The 13,583-nt window shown below is 40.2% G+C and overlaps 1 protein-coding gene across 1 annotated transcript; it reads right to left on the reverse strand.

The window, feature by feature from the left end:
* Positions 1–506: 506 nt before the first annotated feature.
* mysm1 (Myb-like, SWIRM and MPN domains 1) lies at positions 507–10,287 on the reverse strand. The gene is made up of 20 exons (XM_049588151.1): positions 10,124–10,287; positions 9,855–9,930; positions 9,690–9,760; positions 7,903–7,977; positions 7,733–7,811; positions 7,488–7,586; positions 6,731–7,265; positions 6,398–6,629; positions 6,192–6,322; positions 5,978–6,081; positions 5,822–5,899; positions 5,624–5,706; positions 5,471–5,525; positions 5,019–5,069; positions 4,586–4,660; positions 4,311–4,499; positions 1,717–1,849; positions 1,407–1,512; positions 1,216–1,273; positions 507–1,090 (listed from the first exon to the last, which is right to left on the reverse strand). The coding sequence occupies exons 1-20, from the start codon at positions 10,177–10,179 to the stop codon at positions 734–736; spliced, it is 2,643 nt and encodes an 880-aa protein (XP_049444108.1). The 5' UTR covers positions 10,180–10,287; the 3' UTR covers positions 507–733.
* Positions 10,288–13,583: the final 3,296 nt, after the last annotated feature.

Genomic DNA, 13,583 nt, shown 5'->3' on the forward strand with positions numbered 1-13,583 from the left:
TAGTTTTACTGGGAGCCCAAATATCTGCAGAATGGTCTCCTCACCAAAACAAATGGACCAGGTGATTTAAATCGGTTAAAACATCGAAAAGAGCAGTCTCAAGTTATAAAATATGTTTGTCTGACACTAGCGCTGCTGCTTATGGTGGCCGACGCGAAAATGCAGAAATGAAAATGGCCATAATGCCAGTTTTTGGTTTGTCTGTTCTGGGCTTCTGTAGAAACATGGTGGTGTAACATGGCGGACTCCCTGGACAAGGACCGTCTCCCTATGTAGATGTAAACAGCTCATTCTGAGGTAACAGAAACACAAGGATTCTTGATTTCAGGTGATTATGCACTAAAGAAAACATACGTATGGTATTATATTCCATTTCTGGCTATGTTTCCCTCTGAATCCTGCACACTGAACCTTTAAAGCACTGTAACAAAAATATGCTGATCAAGCTGTTAACACAAAAATAATACAAGACAACATAATATGAAAATAGATTTTTATTTTCCTGTTTAAAAGAAACCTACCAAAGTGAAAAAGTGAAATGCTTTTTCTCTCAATAACACACACACACTCTCCTTCTCTTTCCAGTTTTTGGTTAAAGGACTTTTCTAAAATAATAAAATGTTAAAAAACTAAATGAATAAGTTGGTAACACTGATACAAAATCATTTCATATTCACATAAAAGCTTATACTTTGTTGAATATTGTGTTAAGAACGGTCTGATATATGGACCATCACAGTAGATAGTCATGTTCAGTCGACAGCACGGAGCCCAGATGCAACACTGGCTCAGAGGTTGTGTCTGTAGTCGATGTAGGAGGCTGTACGCTGCTGTCTGAAGCTCTGCCAGAGTCCAGATCAGAGCCTCTTCCTCCCGTCTGGGACCTCTCCTCACTGATCAGCTGATGAAAAGCAAAGTCATCTGAGTCCATTGGTCTGGATGAGATATTTAAAGATTCCCCTTCTTCCTGGTCACATGATTGCTGCTTGGCAATAAAGTCTGACTGGAAAAGTGCCTGGATCTGGATGAGGAAGGGGTCTCCCTCCTCATCTGGCAGGGGCTCCAGGTACCTGGCCAGAGATGACAGCATCTAAAGGGAGGTGACGGATGGAAGAGGTCAAGTGACAATTAAACCATAGAAGAGATAAATCAGTTAATGAAGCCATTCGCCACTAGTACGTGTGAATAGTAAATAGACTGATAGGCTGGACAGACCTTCTCCAGACAGGTGAGATGGGAATCTTTTCGGAAAAATCTGTCCATCTGCACACTCCTACCATAAACAGAAAAGGAAATGTTTAGATATGCCACCATTAAACTTTAAGACAAATTGTTCCAAATCACAAAAAGGCAGGATCAGCATCAGACCACGTGTGCCAGGACGACTGATCTTGTTTCTCACTCACCCAGGTGTTTGACAGTATTTGTGGATGATCCACTGAGCTCTTCTCAACGTCTGTTCCCAGTCAGGAATGTCTTGTGATGACAGGAAGTCGAATCTGAAGGGCAGCTCTGAGGGAAGAACAGAGAGAGGGAGACTCAGCCAGAGGATAAACTGCTACCATGTGCTGAAATCACTGACCTACATTGTCAGCTTGATTTCAAAGCCTCTTGATCTGAACTGTTTTGAAGTTTGGAATCATGGCTTTGTGTGTGTGTGTGTGTGTGTGTGTGTGTGTGTGTGTGTGTGTGTGTGTGTGTGTGTGTGAAACCTACTCTGTGGTCCTGAAGGCCCCTGGCTCTCTTTCACCAACAAGCAGGTAGTTTGGGAATGGGGGGAGGCATTGGCTGGGTCATATGGGCTCACTATCATCCCAATGAAGGGGGCTCCGCCACGTGAGAAATAACTCTGTAACACATGTTCACATACACATGTTCACATAGACTAACTCCAGTGTGACTTCTCTCATCAATCAATCAATCAATCAATCAATCAATCAATCAATCACTTATGACCCCACAAAGCCAAGGTCAACGGAACTTGCTTTTGGCACAGCACAGTGGGTCAGCTCAATGTTGGAGACAATATTAGACCCATGACTAACACAACAGACACCATTTACAACATCAACAACAACAAAAAAAATCACAGAAAATATTTACAAGATTGATACCTGTCAGGGTCAGTGAGAAATGTTCAGAGAAAATTAAATATTCAATGAGAGGATATGCTGTCAATTTTTTCTCATATTTGACAGATTTACAGCTACTTTCGGAACAGCTGTTTTTTTTAACAAGTTATTTTTATCGGTAATTCAATAAAGATATAGAGTATAGTGTAGTACTTATATTAATAAGAAAACACAGGACCAGTAAGAATGAAAAGACAACCACATCCACCCATCAACACACGAACAAGCCCAGTCCTGCACTGGGTCGGGTACCTGCAAAAACAGCTGATTTGCGGGTGGTTTTTAAAAAAACATTTTTCCCCAGGTTTGGATCTGGGTGGAAAAAATAACATGCGGGTCGGATCGCGTAAATAATTATTTAGGTATTTGAGAAATAAGTGGATAAAACGTACAACTATCACTTTATAATGTTTCTGAAGTGTTTCCCTGATGGATTACTTCTCTCCTTGATGGATTCTAAAAACACGTGACGGCTCGTAACTGCTGAACGTCGCTCTGGACAGAAAGTAAGTCTATTATTACACATGTAAAGTTCCTTTACATAGAGTAAGAGTTTAAAAGCATTAAACGTAAGAAACGAGTGCTTTTACGCTCGTATGGGAGAAGAACACAGAGGGTTGATGATGGAGCTGAAGTCAGGTTTTTATTGTGAGAGCTGCTTCATTCAGGTCGTTGTTTACTTACTGGCACCCTAACTGTGGCGATATGCTGTTCAATATTCAGCCAATATGACCCAAAATGATTACTTTAAATCTGGGTTATGGGTCAGGCTGCGGGTCATGTTTCAACGGGTCGGACTGGGTTGCGGTACTAATTGGCCTGATGCGTGGGTTTGTGGTTCGGGTGCGGGTTTGTACGTCGCCGGGTCGGGTCGGGGCGGATCTTGAAAACTGGACCCGTGCAGGACTCTGGAGTATAGTCTCGCCACCAGACAATCAGAGATCTCCGCCTTTTGATAGTCTGGGGACACTCCTTTCTAAAGTGTGTTTAACACACCGGAGAAAACGGCCGGCAACAAAGCAACACCTCTTGCATTTTTGAAAAGGACACGCCCTCCCGGAAATGTGCGCTCCCTCTTTTCTCGTCCGCAAGGAAACAAACAGAGAGTTTGAAAATGGATGCCGAGAGATTTAACTCTGTTTTATCAAATGTGTGCTCAGTCCACAAGATTGTGGAAATGAAGGACTTACAGTGACTTGAGCCATTTTGTACCGCTACACGTGTTTCTAGTCGGACTATGTTTACGAGCACAAGAGTTCAGCGAGCCACCGAAGGACCGCCCTGCAGATTTACTATTGGTTCTGCAACGTAGGGAGTTTTTTTTAAACTCTGAAATTGTATCTGCCCATCTAAACACAAAATCAGCGAGAAAGTCATCAGCCTTTAGTTAAGCAAAGTGTCTAAAGACTGACTTGTGAGTCTAGGTAGAGTATAGCATGTTTCATTACAATTTTTGAGCTTCCATGTTTGCCACAAAAGTTAAAAATGGTTGCCAGGTGGCAAAGAAGCGTGCCGTTAATCCTTTGATAAAACAACTGATTTTCTCTTTTTCATAACATTCTTAATCCCATGTCCATGTGTTGGAGGTGAAGAGTCGGGGCAACCAGCCGTCCAAACACTGTTCAAAAAGTTTTAAATATTAAATCCCAGAAATGAAATAGTGGGCTAAGGGCTGGTTTGGTAAACTGTGTCATGTGTATGTGCACGTTTCTGTCTAAGTGAGCCAGGATGACGTGTGTGGATGTTGATTTGTTTGGATTCTTTTTTTAATGTCCTTCATGCGCACATTTTTTATTGTTGGTTATTAACATTATTCTTTTTTTTATATAAAAATTTTAAAATGCATGCCCGTACACTTATTATTATGTTATTCTACACTGTTTTCCATAGAAATATTTTTTGGGGAAAAAAGAGACGTATTGCAGTTCTTTTGATTGTGTTTGTAATATAATTATTCAACTGATAGGAGAGGGAGTCAATAATCTTGTATGATTTATTGACTATGCTCTGCAGTTTTTTGTGTGTGACTGCCTGTGCTGCTGCACCAAACTATTACGGATGAAGTGAATATGTTCTCAGTGACATCTGTGTAAAACTGAAGAACGAGGCTTCGATTTACTTTGTATTTTTTCAGCTGTCTTATTAAACACAGTCTTGGCTGCATCCATTCATTTTTACCTGGAACTGGTCCTGTGTGTTTATGTCCCGGACTGAAGGGTTGGGGTGGAAGGTGGGATGTGAGTGGTACCAGCCCACCACACTGAAGCCAAGGGACGACAGCACGTCACAGGCCTGTGTCTGAGACACGGGATCCATCTCACACTGCAAACCTGTACTCACACTGTTGCATGGCTCTGCAGCACAGATCTGCACAGACACACAGAATCATTTGTCATTAAATACAAATGTCAAAATTCATCTTCACCATTGTTCCTTATCACTAATTTTCCTACCTTTAATATTCTCTCTTCTTCACTGAAAGTTCCACCGAGCAGACCGATGACTTCCCCCCGCGACACGTGGGCATGCTGATAATCACACATTAATCATTTTTTGAACTTTAAAATACAAGAAATGATAGTGACAGAATAAATGAGACCACGACATAACAAAAAGTAATCATTTATAGGCCTGGCTTACAGGTCAGTGGATTAACAGTTTCAAAACATTTCATGGTGCATGAGTTACACTAAATTTTCCCTAAACCCTAACCCTAACTCAACACTCAACAACTCACAAAATGCAGTGATTTTGTGTGGTACTCAGTCACAAAATCTGATGGGTCACAGAGTTTGATGTCACACCTGCAGCTGACTAACTCTTAACACATCAGGATGATACCAAGAGAGAATACATTAAGCATTTCTGATTGTGTGTGAAGCATACCATGTCCATTATGAGAAGAGTCTCTGCACACACAATGACCTGGAATGGTTCCTGAGGAAAACAGCAAAGAAGAGCTTTTAATACTTCTTAAAATTAAATTCCCGTCTTGCAAGATGCGTCGCACTGCTGGTGACTGAACAGGAGGATAAATGACAAAGTTACAATGTGTTTTCCAATAAAAACAATAATAAATATAAAAATGTACAAGACAGAAAACAGTATAAGATACTATGACAAGTAACAATAAATACAATCAGGTAAGAAAAAGACAAACGATAAAAGTGAGTTTTGAAAAGAAATTTAAAAGAGGTCACTCAGTTTTTGGAGCCATTAGTAGAGGGCGGCAACGACTGGTCATTTGTGGTCATTTCTCTTAGTACGAGTTAAAAGCCTGGCAGCGGTGTTTTGTCAGAATAAAGTGCACTGCAATAATCAAGTAAATGTCCACTGACCTGTACATCCTCTCCAAAAGACCTGCAGGGAATCAGCTGGAAGGGATCAAACGACCTAGAAGGAGTGAAATCATAAGTAGTTACTATTATATTAATATATAACTACAGGACTGTGGGGAATTCAGCACATGTTGCCTGAGTCATCACGCTTACCCTTTGAATCTGGAGGTCTTGCAGGGTTTAGGCTGCTTCTTCATCTCTTCTCTCCGCAGAGCGAGTTCCTCAGCACTCAGATGCTGACAAAAACACACCAAACAGTACATATACTAAATATAACACTAAATATATTGATGCAAATCCACCCAGTGATCAATAGTTTGCTTTGAAATTGCAGTGTGAGTGAGTCCAAACCTCATACGTCTGTCCCTCCAGATCTTTAGAGTCACACCAGTTTCCCCATACGTCCCGCACACGGCGCTTCCTGGTCCGCTAAAAGGTGGAGCCAAACAGCAGTTAACTCACAGTTTAGATGCATGAAGGTGGGTGAGAGAGTTTGTGGGCACCTACCATGCTCTGCAGTCTCTGGGCGAGCTGGTACGCCTCAAGCACATCTTTGCCCTCCTTATGCTTGGAGCGATCCACCACCTTTGGGCGATTATAGACTGCTTGCTCTGTGAGAGAAGAGGCGGAGCTCCAAATGAAAAAGGAAGCCATACTTTATAAAAAAAAAAACAAAAAAACAAAAAACAGAGGACAGTCATCATAGGCTCAGTAAAGTTACCACAGTTGAAGTTGATGGCTCCAATGAGCTCCAGGTAGGTGTGTATTCTCCCGATGCAGTTGACGTCTCCGCAGTTCTTCAGTCCAGGGCGCACTGACGTCTTGTTCAGGTACTTGGGCTTACTCTTCAACCTGATGAACAAAAACAGTTACAAGCACTTCCTCTGCAGAGCCGTGGTGACAGAATTTACGAAACAAGTTTTTTACCATTGATCCAGGATGTAGTTTCGGATCTTGAGGTATCTCTCAGGGGTCTTGGACGGTCGTCCCTCAAAGAACTCTGGGATTGCTTGTTTCTCATCCTCAGTGATGGCCTCCGTGTCCATCTCTATTTCCTGCTCAGGGGCCTTAAGTTCCTCCTCTTCCTCCTCCTCCTCTTCCTCCTCCTGGTCTTCCTCTGGTCCATCAGCTGGACTCCGCTCAGCTTTATCAGCAGCATCTGGCAGGCAAACAGGACCATGGTGTGACTTCACAAGCAAAAAAAAAAGTTGGGATGTCATCATGAGGGGATTTACGTAAAATGGCAGGTGTGAGTCTTACCTGTGTCGTCACTACAGGCCTCTTCCAGTTGACCAGTCTGTGCTGAGCTCTCACACTGGGAGCTCTGGTCTTCATTCTCATCGTCCATTTGCTCTGAGTCTGTCTGAGCTCCTGACTGAAAGTTCTTCGGAGGTAGTAATACTCTCTCTATGCCTTTCTCATCTGGCCCAGGTGAGGAAGGGAGGCAAGATGAGGGTTGAGGACTTTGTGGAGACAGCGTCGTGTGGCTGGGTTGGTCCTTCGTCTCAATCAGACCTGCCTCTTTCTGCTCCTCTGCGTCCGTCTGGAACTCAGTGCCCGTTATCTTCTCTGGCTCACAGAGCTCGGTTTTGACCACAGTCTGCAGTTTACTGTCACCCTCTCCATCATCGCTCAGGTCGTCAGTGATGTCTACCTCCTCGTCCTCTTCATCAGAAAGCTTCTCTATGCGGACAGTGTTTGTCAGAGTGGATACATGACTGGAAGTGGGCTGAGGAGGTTGTAGGTGCAGTGTAGGACCTGCAGAGGGAGCTGCAGCTCTGGGTTCTGACTTGGCCTGAAAAAATGTACATATGACGACAGAGTTGGTTTGTTATTCATTCTTATTTCCCAAGCCCTCCTGAGGAATGTCTTCTGGTTGTGAAAGAGTTTTGAGGAAAACACAAGTTTAACTATGAGGGACTGTAATTAAGCTTGTATTAACAAACTGAAGCATGTGAGCCTTGTGTGCCGCTTTGGTTGCAGCACAACACGGGAAGAAAGCCAAGGCAAGTCTCACCTTGTGTTTGAAATACTGTCTGGCATAGCTCTTGACCTGAAGAACAGAACGGCTGCCCACCAACTTGGCAATCTTTGTCCACCTTCGACCAAACTGAGCCTGCAGAAACACACACCCATTGTTTAACAATACCCAGTATGTTAAACAATACACTCCCAAAGTGCCTCATATAAAACAAGTGTTACATCTGTTACAGGCCTGTAAACCCAAGCTGCAAATAGCCTCCAGAGACAAGGAAATCTCACCAGTCCTTCCTCAAACAGCTCTTTCTCCTGTTTGGACCAACGAGAGGATGATCCTGAGGCCGACGTCTTGGCTGGAGACCTGAACATGTGACAGGCAGAAGTGTGACAGGGTTGCTAACAACATGAGGTGTAATCTGCTCATGTTAATGCTGGAGGAAGAACTGACTTACTTCTTCACTTTGGGCTGGTTGTGAGCATCACTTTCCCATATATGGTCAGGAATCCCCTCACCTGTCAGGTAGTATCTACAAGTGTGGTTCAGGACCAACAGAGTTCTTTCAAATCTCTCTTAAAAACGCACTTTGTCAGCAGTGTTTTCTCGTAGATCAGTTATTCTTCCATTTACTTTACTTGTTTTTGTTATGTTTGAGTATTTCATGCTTTGGTTATCATTATTACTTTTTCAGTTCTACTTTTATTTTTGTTTTTATGTCTTTGTAAAGCACTTTCCAACTTATTTTCGTAAAGTGCTATATAAATAAAGTTATTGTTAATATTATTTTGTAATTTAAAGGTCCAGTGTTTAGTATTTAGGGGGGCATATTGGCAGAAATGGAACATAGTACATTTGTTTTATTTAGTGTAGAATAAGCTGAACAAATGAATCCTTGTGTTTTCTTTACCTCAAAATGCTGGCTCCAGATACAAGGTGATGCGAACTGCATCAAACTGTTAATTTTATTCTTTTTAATGGCACTGCTGTTGTAATAATTTTATTCTTTTCAATGATACTGCTGTTTTTAATTTTTTTTTATTATTTCTAATGGTACTGTTGATTTTATTATTTTCATCTTTTTAATAGCGCCTCTGTTTTAATAATTTTATTCTTTTTAATGGCGCTGCTGTTTTTTTATTATTTTATTCTTTTTAATGGTACTGCTGTTTTTTTATTATTATTTTTTAATGGCGCTGCTATTTTCTTATTATTTTATCCTTTTTAAATGTGCTGTTGCTTTTATTATTTGAATCTTTTTTATGGTACCACTGTTATTACTTTATTCTTTTAAATGGTACTGCTGTTTTAATAATTTTATTCTTTTTAATGGTACTGCTATTTTTTAATTTTTTTAATGGTGCTGCTGTTTTCTTATTATTTTCAGAATCAGAATCAGAATCAGAAATACTTGATTGATCCCCGAGGGGAAATTATTTATCCTTTTTTAATAGTGCTGCTTTTATTATTTTAAATTTTTTAATGGTACCACTATTACTTCTTCTTCTAATTCTTTTTAATGGTGCTGCTGTTTTAATAATTTTATTCTTTTTAATGGTACTGCTATTTTTTGTTATTATTTTATTCTTTTTAATGGTACTGCTATTTTTTTTATTATTTTATTATTTTTCATGGTGCTGCTGTTTTTATTATTTTATTACTTTAAATGGTCTGGTTTTCACTTACTTTATGTATTTATTTTTATCCTTTATGTCTGTGCGTGGAGCTCACTGCAAGAAATTCCACTCGACTATGTCGACATAACAGTAACGTATTAAATGTTGAGCAGTGTTGCAACAGTACGAGAATCACCCCAAAAAATAATGTGGTTTCATGGTATTACAGAATCTATATTAATCAGTCAGAATGATCCTTAAAGGGATGAAAATGAAGGGTTACTGTTGGCTGAACAAATGTTGTATTAGTTAATTAAAATTTGAAACCATTTGGTTGATACAAGAGTGTGTAAAAAGTCTCCCCTCAGATAATAACTACAATAAAGGAGAGTTCAGTTGCATTTTCTTTCAATGTCGTATATAAGCAAATGTACACGGTATGATAACCATCAACCTTTATATCCCAGTATACCTTGAAGACTGGTATAATGCTGCAACCTTAATCTTTAATCATGAACCTGTAGCTCATCAGGCCTGCAGTTTGCAGTGAAGCTACTGGACACTGTGTAGCCATTATGTCAGGATCACTCCCACTGCTGTGATGCATTCAGGGTCAGTGAAAGGATACTGTTCCTCCAGCAGCATCCTCTCTATCACCTCTCTGTTCTCTGGGCTGATGGAGCTGTCCAGCTCCCATGGCTGCACAACACAGAGACACACACAGAGTCAACACCAGCACTGAGACACACACACACACACACACTGAGGGACTATTAGCTTCATGTACTCATACCAGTATCCCTGCGCTGCTCTTCCACGCAGACTGGATGAACTGCTGCTCCTGGACTAAACCTCCTCCGTCCAGCTCACTGCAACAGAGAGACAAGACACCGAGGGGACACCTCTCATTAATGGGACACACAGGACAGCTAACCGCAGCTGTACCGAGCTCTGCGGGACTGAAGACAATAACCAGGTCTCTGTGAACCGGCTCAGACTGCAGCAAACATGCCCGTCAGACAGTGTGTAAGTTAATTAATCACAAACAGTGAATATTCTCACCTAATACTGCTGTCAAACTCGTCTCCCTCGATATCAACATCCACCTCGTCCTCCATGTTGGTGGCTAAACGTAAACAGCAGACAGGACAGAGAGAAGCAGCAGAGGAACACAGCGCTCAGCTCTGCGCACAGCGACACCCTGTGGCGGGAGGTAACATGTGCAGCTTTCTCTGATGAAAATTACAGGAAATTCAAACAACAAAAGTAGAGATGTCCTGATCACCAAGTTTTACAATGGTTCATCTTTTTTTTAATACTTCTTTATGATGATTTTTTTACGTTTAGGAACAAAATAAAAAATAAATTCAAAAAGAAATGCAGTACACAGGGGACAAAAAGCAAATATGGGATGTTTCCAAAGGCATGACAAATTAAAGTAAGGTGTTATATATGGTACATACAATAATCACGTGGAGTCTGTCTCATTGGCTAAATAAACACACAATTTCCCCCACTGTTTTCCCCCAATTCGTTTTGAAGTCGTATAGAATATGTCATCTGTTGCAGAAGATCTAAGTGTCTCACAGTATTAATGGGGGCTAGCAGTTTTTTCTGCAGCCAGTATTTTGTAATGGCATTTTTACTTGCTGCCAGCAGGATCTTTAGTAGACAGATCTTTACTTAGTCCATCAGGGATGTGTCCAAGATAAAGGGATGTGAATGTTGTAGTAATACTAAGTTTTTGAAATGATTGTTGCAAGTTCCTTCCAGAAAGAATAGAAGGACAAGACCAAGAAATATGGGCACGGTCAGCCATGATTTCTCCACATACCCTCCAGCAGCATAGCTGGGTGCCAGTTTTTTTAGACTTCTGTTTGGGCCTGATGAGAAAGCGATCAGGTTTTTCCAGCAGAAGTCTGTCCAGGTCCAGTGGAAATAGTTTATCTTATACAACCAGTAACAGCCTACAGCTGCACAGTGCACTGAAAGCCCAAGAAGCAAAAACAAAACATTTATTTTTTTGCTTGTAAATATATGACATGTTTTAGGGAGTTGCTTCAGAATTGGATATCAGAAAAGAACTCTTAAGTGATCAGTGTAGAATATATTGTGTTAAATTTGGAGTGCTAATGGAGGATAAATAAAACACAGAAATGATGTACAACAACTTGATGATCATGACTGAACAATTCAGCCACACATCTAGATTCATTCGCCTAATGCCTGACGATATTTCCTTGTCTCCATGAATAAATTAAATTTTTAAGGAAGCACTGAAATGTACCAAAACCAAACAAGCCTCACATATTTGACCATTTAATTTATTTTAGATTATTTTCAGTAGGGATGCACAATATTAGATTGTTGTTTTTTTGTTGTTTTTTTGCAGATATCCGATATGCCGATACGTAACAACTAATTTGTCCAATAACTGATATCAATATCAATATATCCACCTTTTCCCCTCCTAGTTTTGTTGATCATTAAGTCTCTTCTGTGGAATTAACACGATGCATGCATACTCTTATCATGATGATCAACCAGCAGATGGAGACATGAAATACAATAGTTTTCATTGTGCAAAATATGAAAAAGCATGTTGGCCAATTCCAATAGTTCACTTTAAAGCTTTTATTGGCCAATACTGGTGACGTGCCAATATCATCGCGCATTCCTAAATTTCAGTGTATTTATTTTTTTGTTTATTTTTAATGAGAGTCCTAAACTCAATCTGTAATTTGCATTGTACTTAATTATCAGCTTCCTGTTGTAATTGCCAGAATTTGTTACTAAAGAAAGGCTAAAAAGAAGTAGCAAAAACAATTTAGATACCGGTATGTCTGACAGTCAAGATTCTGTCTAAAGAAAATATAACATGCTACACGGGTCTAATATTTGTTTTAATATCCTGTAGTACAGGGGTCAGCAACCTTTACTATCAAAAGAGCCATTTTTTCCAATAATAATGCTAATAATAATAATGCTAATAATAATAATAATAATAATAATTATACATCTAAATGAGCATTCCTTAATATGTTTTAGCCCAAGGTGGCTCACCAGCAGAGGGCTATTTATTAACATTTGGTCAGAGCTGGTGGTGAAAACAAATGAATCTGTCTACCCATTATTAATTATTATTAATGTCTCTATTTTCCTCAGAGACTGTGACATTTTTGGATTTGGAGTCCGTAGCTAGCCTCACTGGGAAGATTCAACATTAGCTACCACTACTGAGGCTCATTCAGACATGACCTCAGAAACATTAGAGGAAAAGGTGCCAGGCCAGAGATGCACTTAACAGCACTTAGAAAACTACTCAATAATCCGCACAGTGCCTTTTCCCTCCCTGCACGCCCTCTGGGGTCCTGTCAGAGCACATTAGGCTGTAGACTGAGACCAGCAAGGAGGACTCATGTTCACTTGCAATATCATTTTCTCAGTCATGTGCAATACTACTTGTCATTGTTGTATTTGATATAACATTATTATCAGGAGCAGTCTGCTATTCTCCATCATTTAGTTCATTTTTATTAACTCTTGTCGTACTCCTATTGTTACTCTATTAGGCACTGGTTTTTGCTTTTGCTCCTTGAAACACATCTATATTGTATATTTATGTATTTTGCCAGATATCTAATACACTATTGTCCATTTGTCTGGTTGTGAATTGTTGAAATGGTGGTTACTGTACTTAGTGTAAGTGTAATTTGAAGCATTATCTGGCACAAGAATTTCCTTTGGGATAAATAAAGTTGTGGTGATATGATTTGAATTGAAAACATTAAAAAAAATTATACTGTGTATAGGCGACACATTTTTACCGTTAGAGAATGTAAACATTTCTTTCAGTCCACTACAATGATATATAGAAATTAAAATGTTATTCATTACCATATGATTTATTTTTTTAAAGCCACAGGGAGCCACTGGAGACAGGCTAAAGGGTCGCATGAGGCTCTGGAGCCACAGATATAGTATAATATCTGTGTGGAGTCAGTGCCTCTGTGTCCTGCATGAACAAAACACCAACACAACCAACAGCAGAAATGTTAGGACCTGAAAAATGTTGCTAATGAAGATGACGACTGTTGTAAAGCACTCTTTTGTGAAACATATGCTTCATAAATTTCTCCAGTTCTTGCAATAACTGACCGACTGTAAGCACACTTACTACCAGCACTTAAACCCTGTCATGAATGATGCCGTACATGGATCCAGAAACGCCCTGCTGGATTTTGTTTTACAGCAAGAGTATTAAGGTCATTCATCTCAACTTCCTAAAACCTGTTTTGCAGTCGTAGTGAAACGCTCCAGCGACGACCTTAGTTTGAGCTGATTCCTTTCTCTCTCGTTTGTGTCCTCCTGAGACCCAGGGAAAAAATACATTGCAATTCATTCATTCATTTGTTCATTCCTTCCTTCTGTCCCTCCTCCCTCCCTCCTTCTTTCCTTCTGTCCCTCCTGCCTCCCTCCTTCTTTCCTTCCTTCCTTCTGTCCCTCCTCCCTCCCTCCTTCT

This window comes from Epinephelus fuscoguttatus, linkage group LG10 (genome assembly GCF_011397635.1).
Source record: "Epinephelus fuscoguttatus linkage group LG10, E.fuscoguttatus.final_Chr_v1".
NCBI classification, from domain to species: domain Eukaryota; kingdom Metazoa; phylum Chordata; class Actinopteri; order Perciformes; family Serranidae; genus Epinephelus; species Epinephelus fuscoguttatus.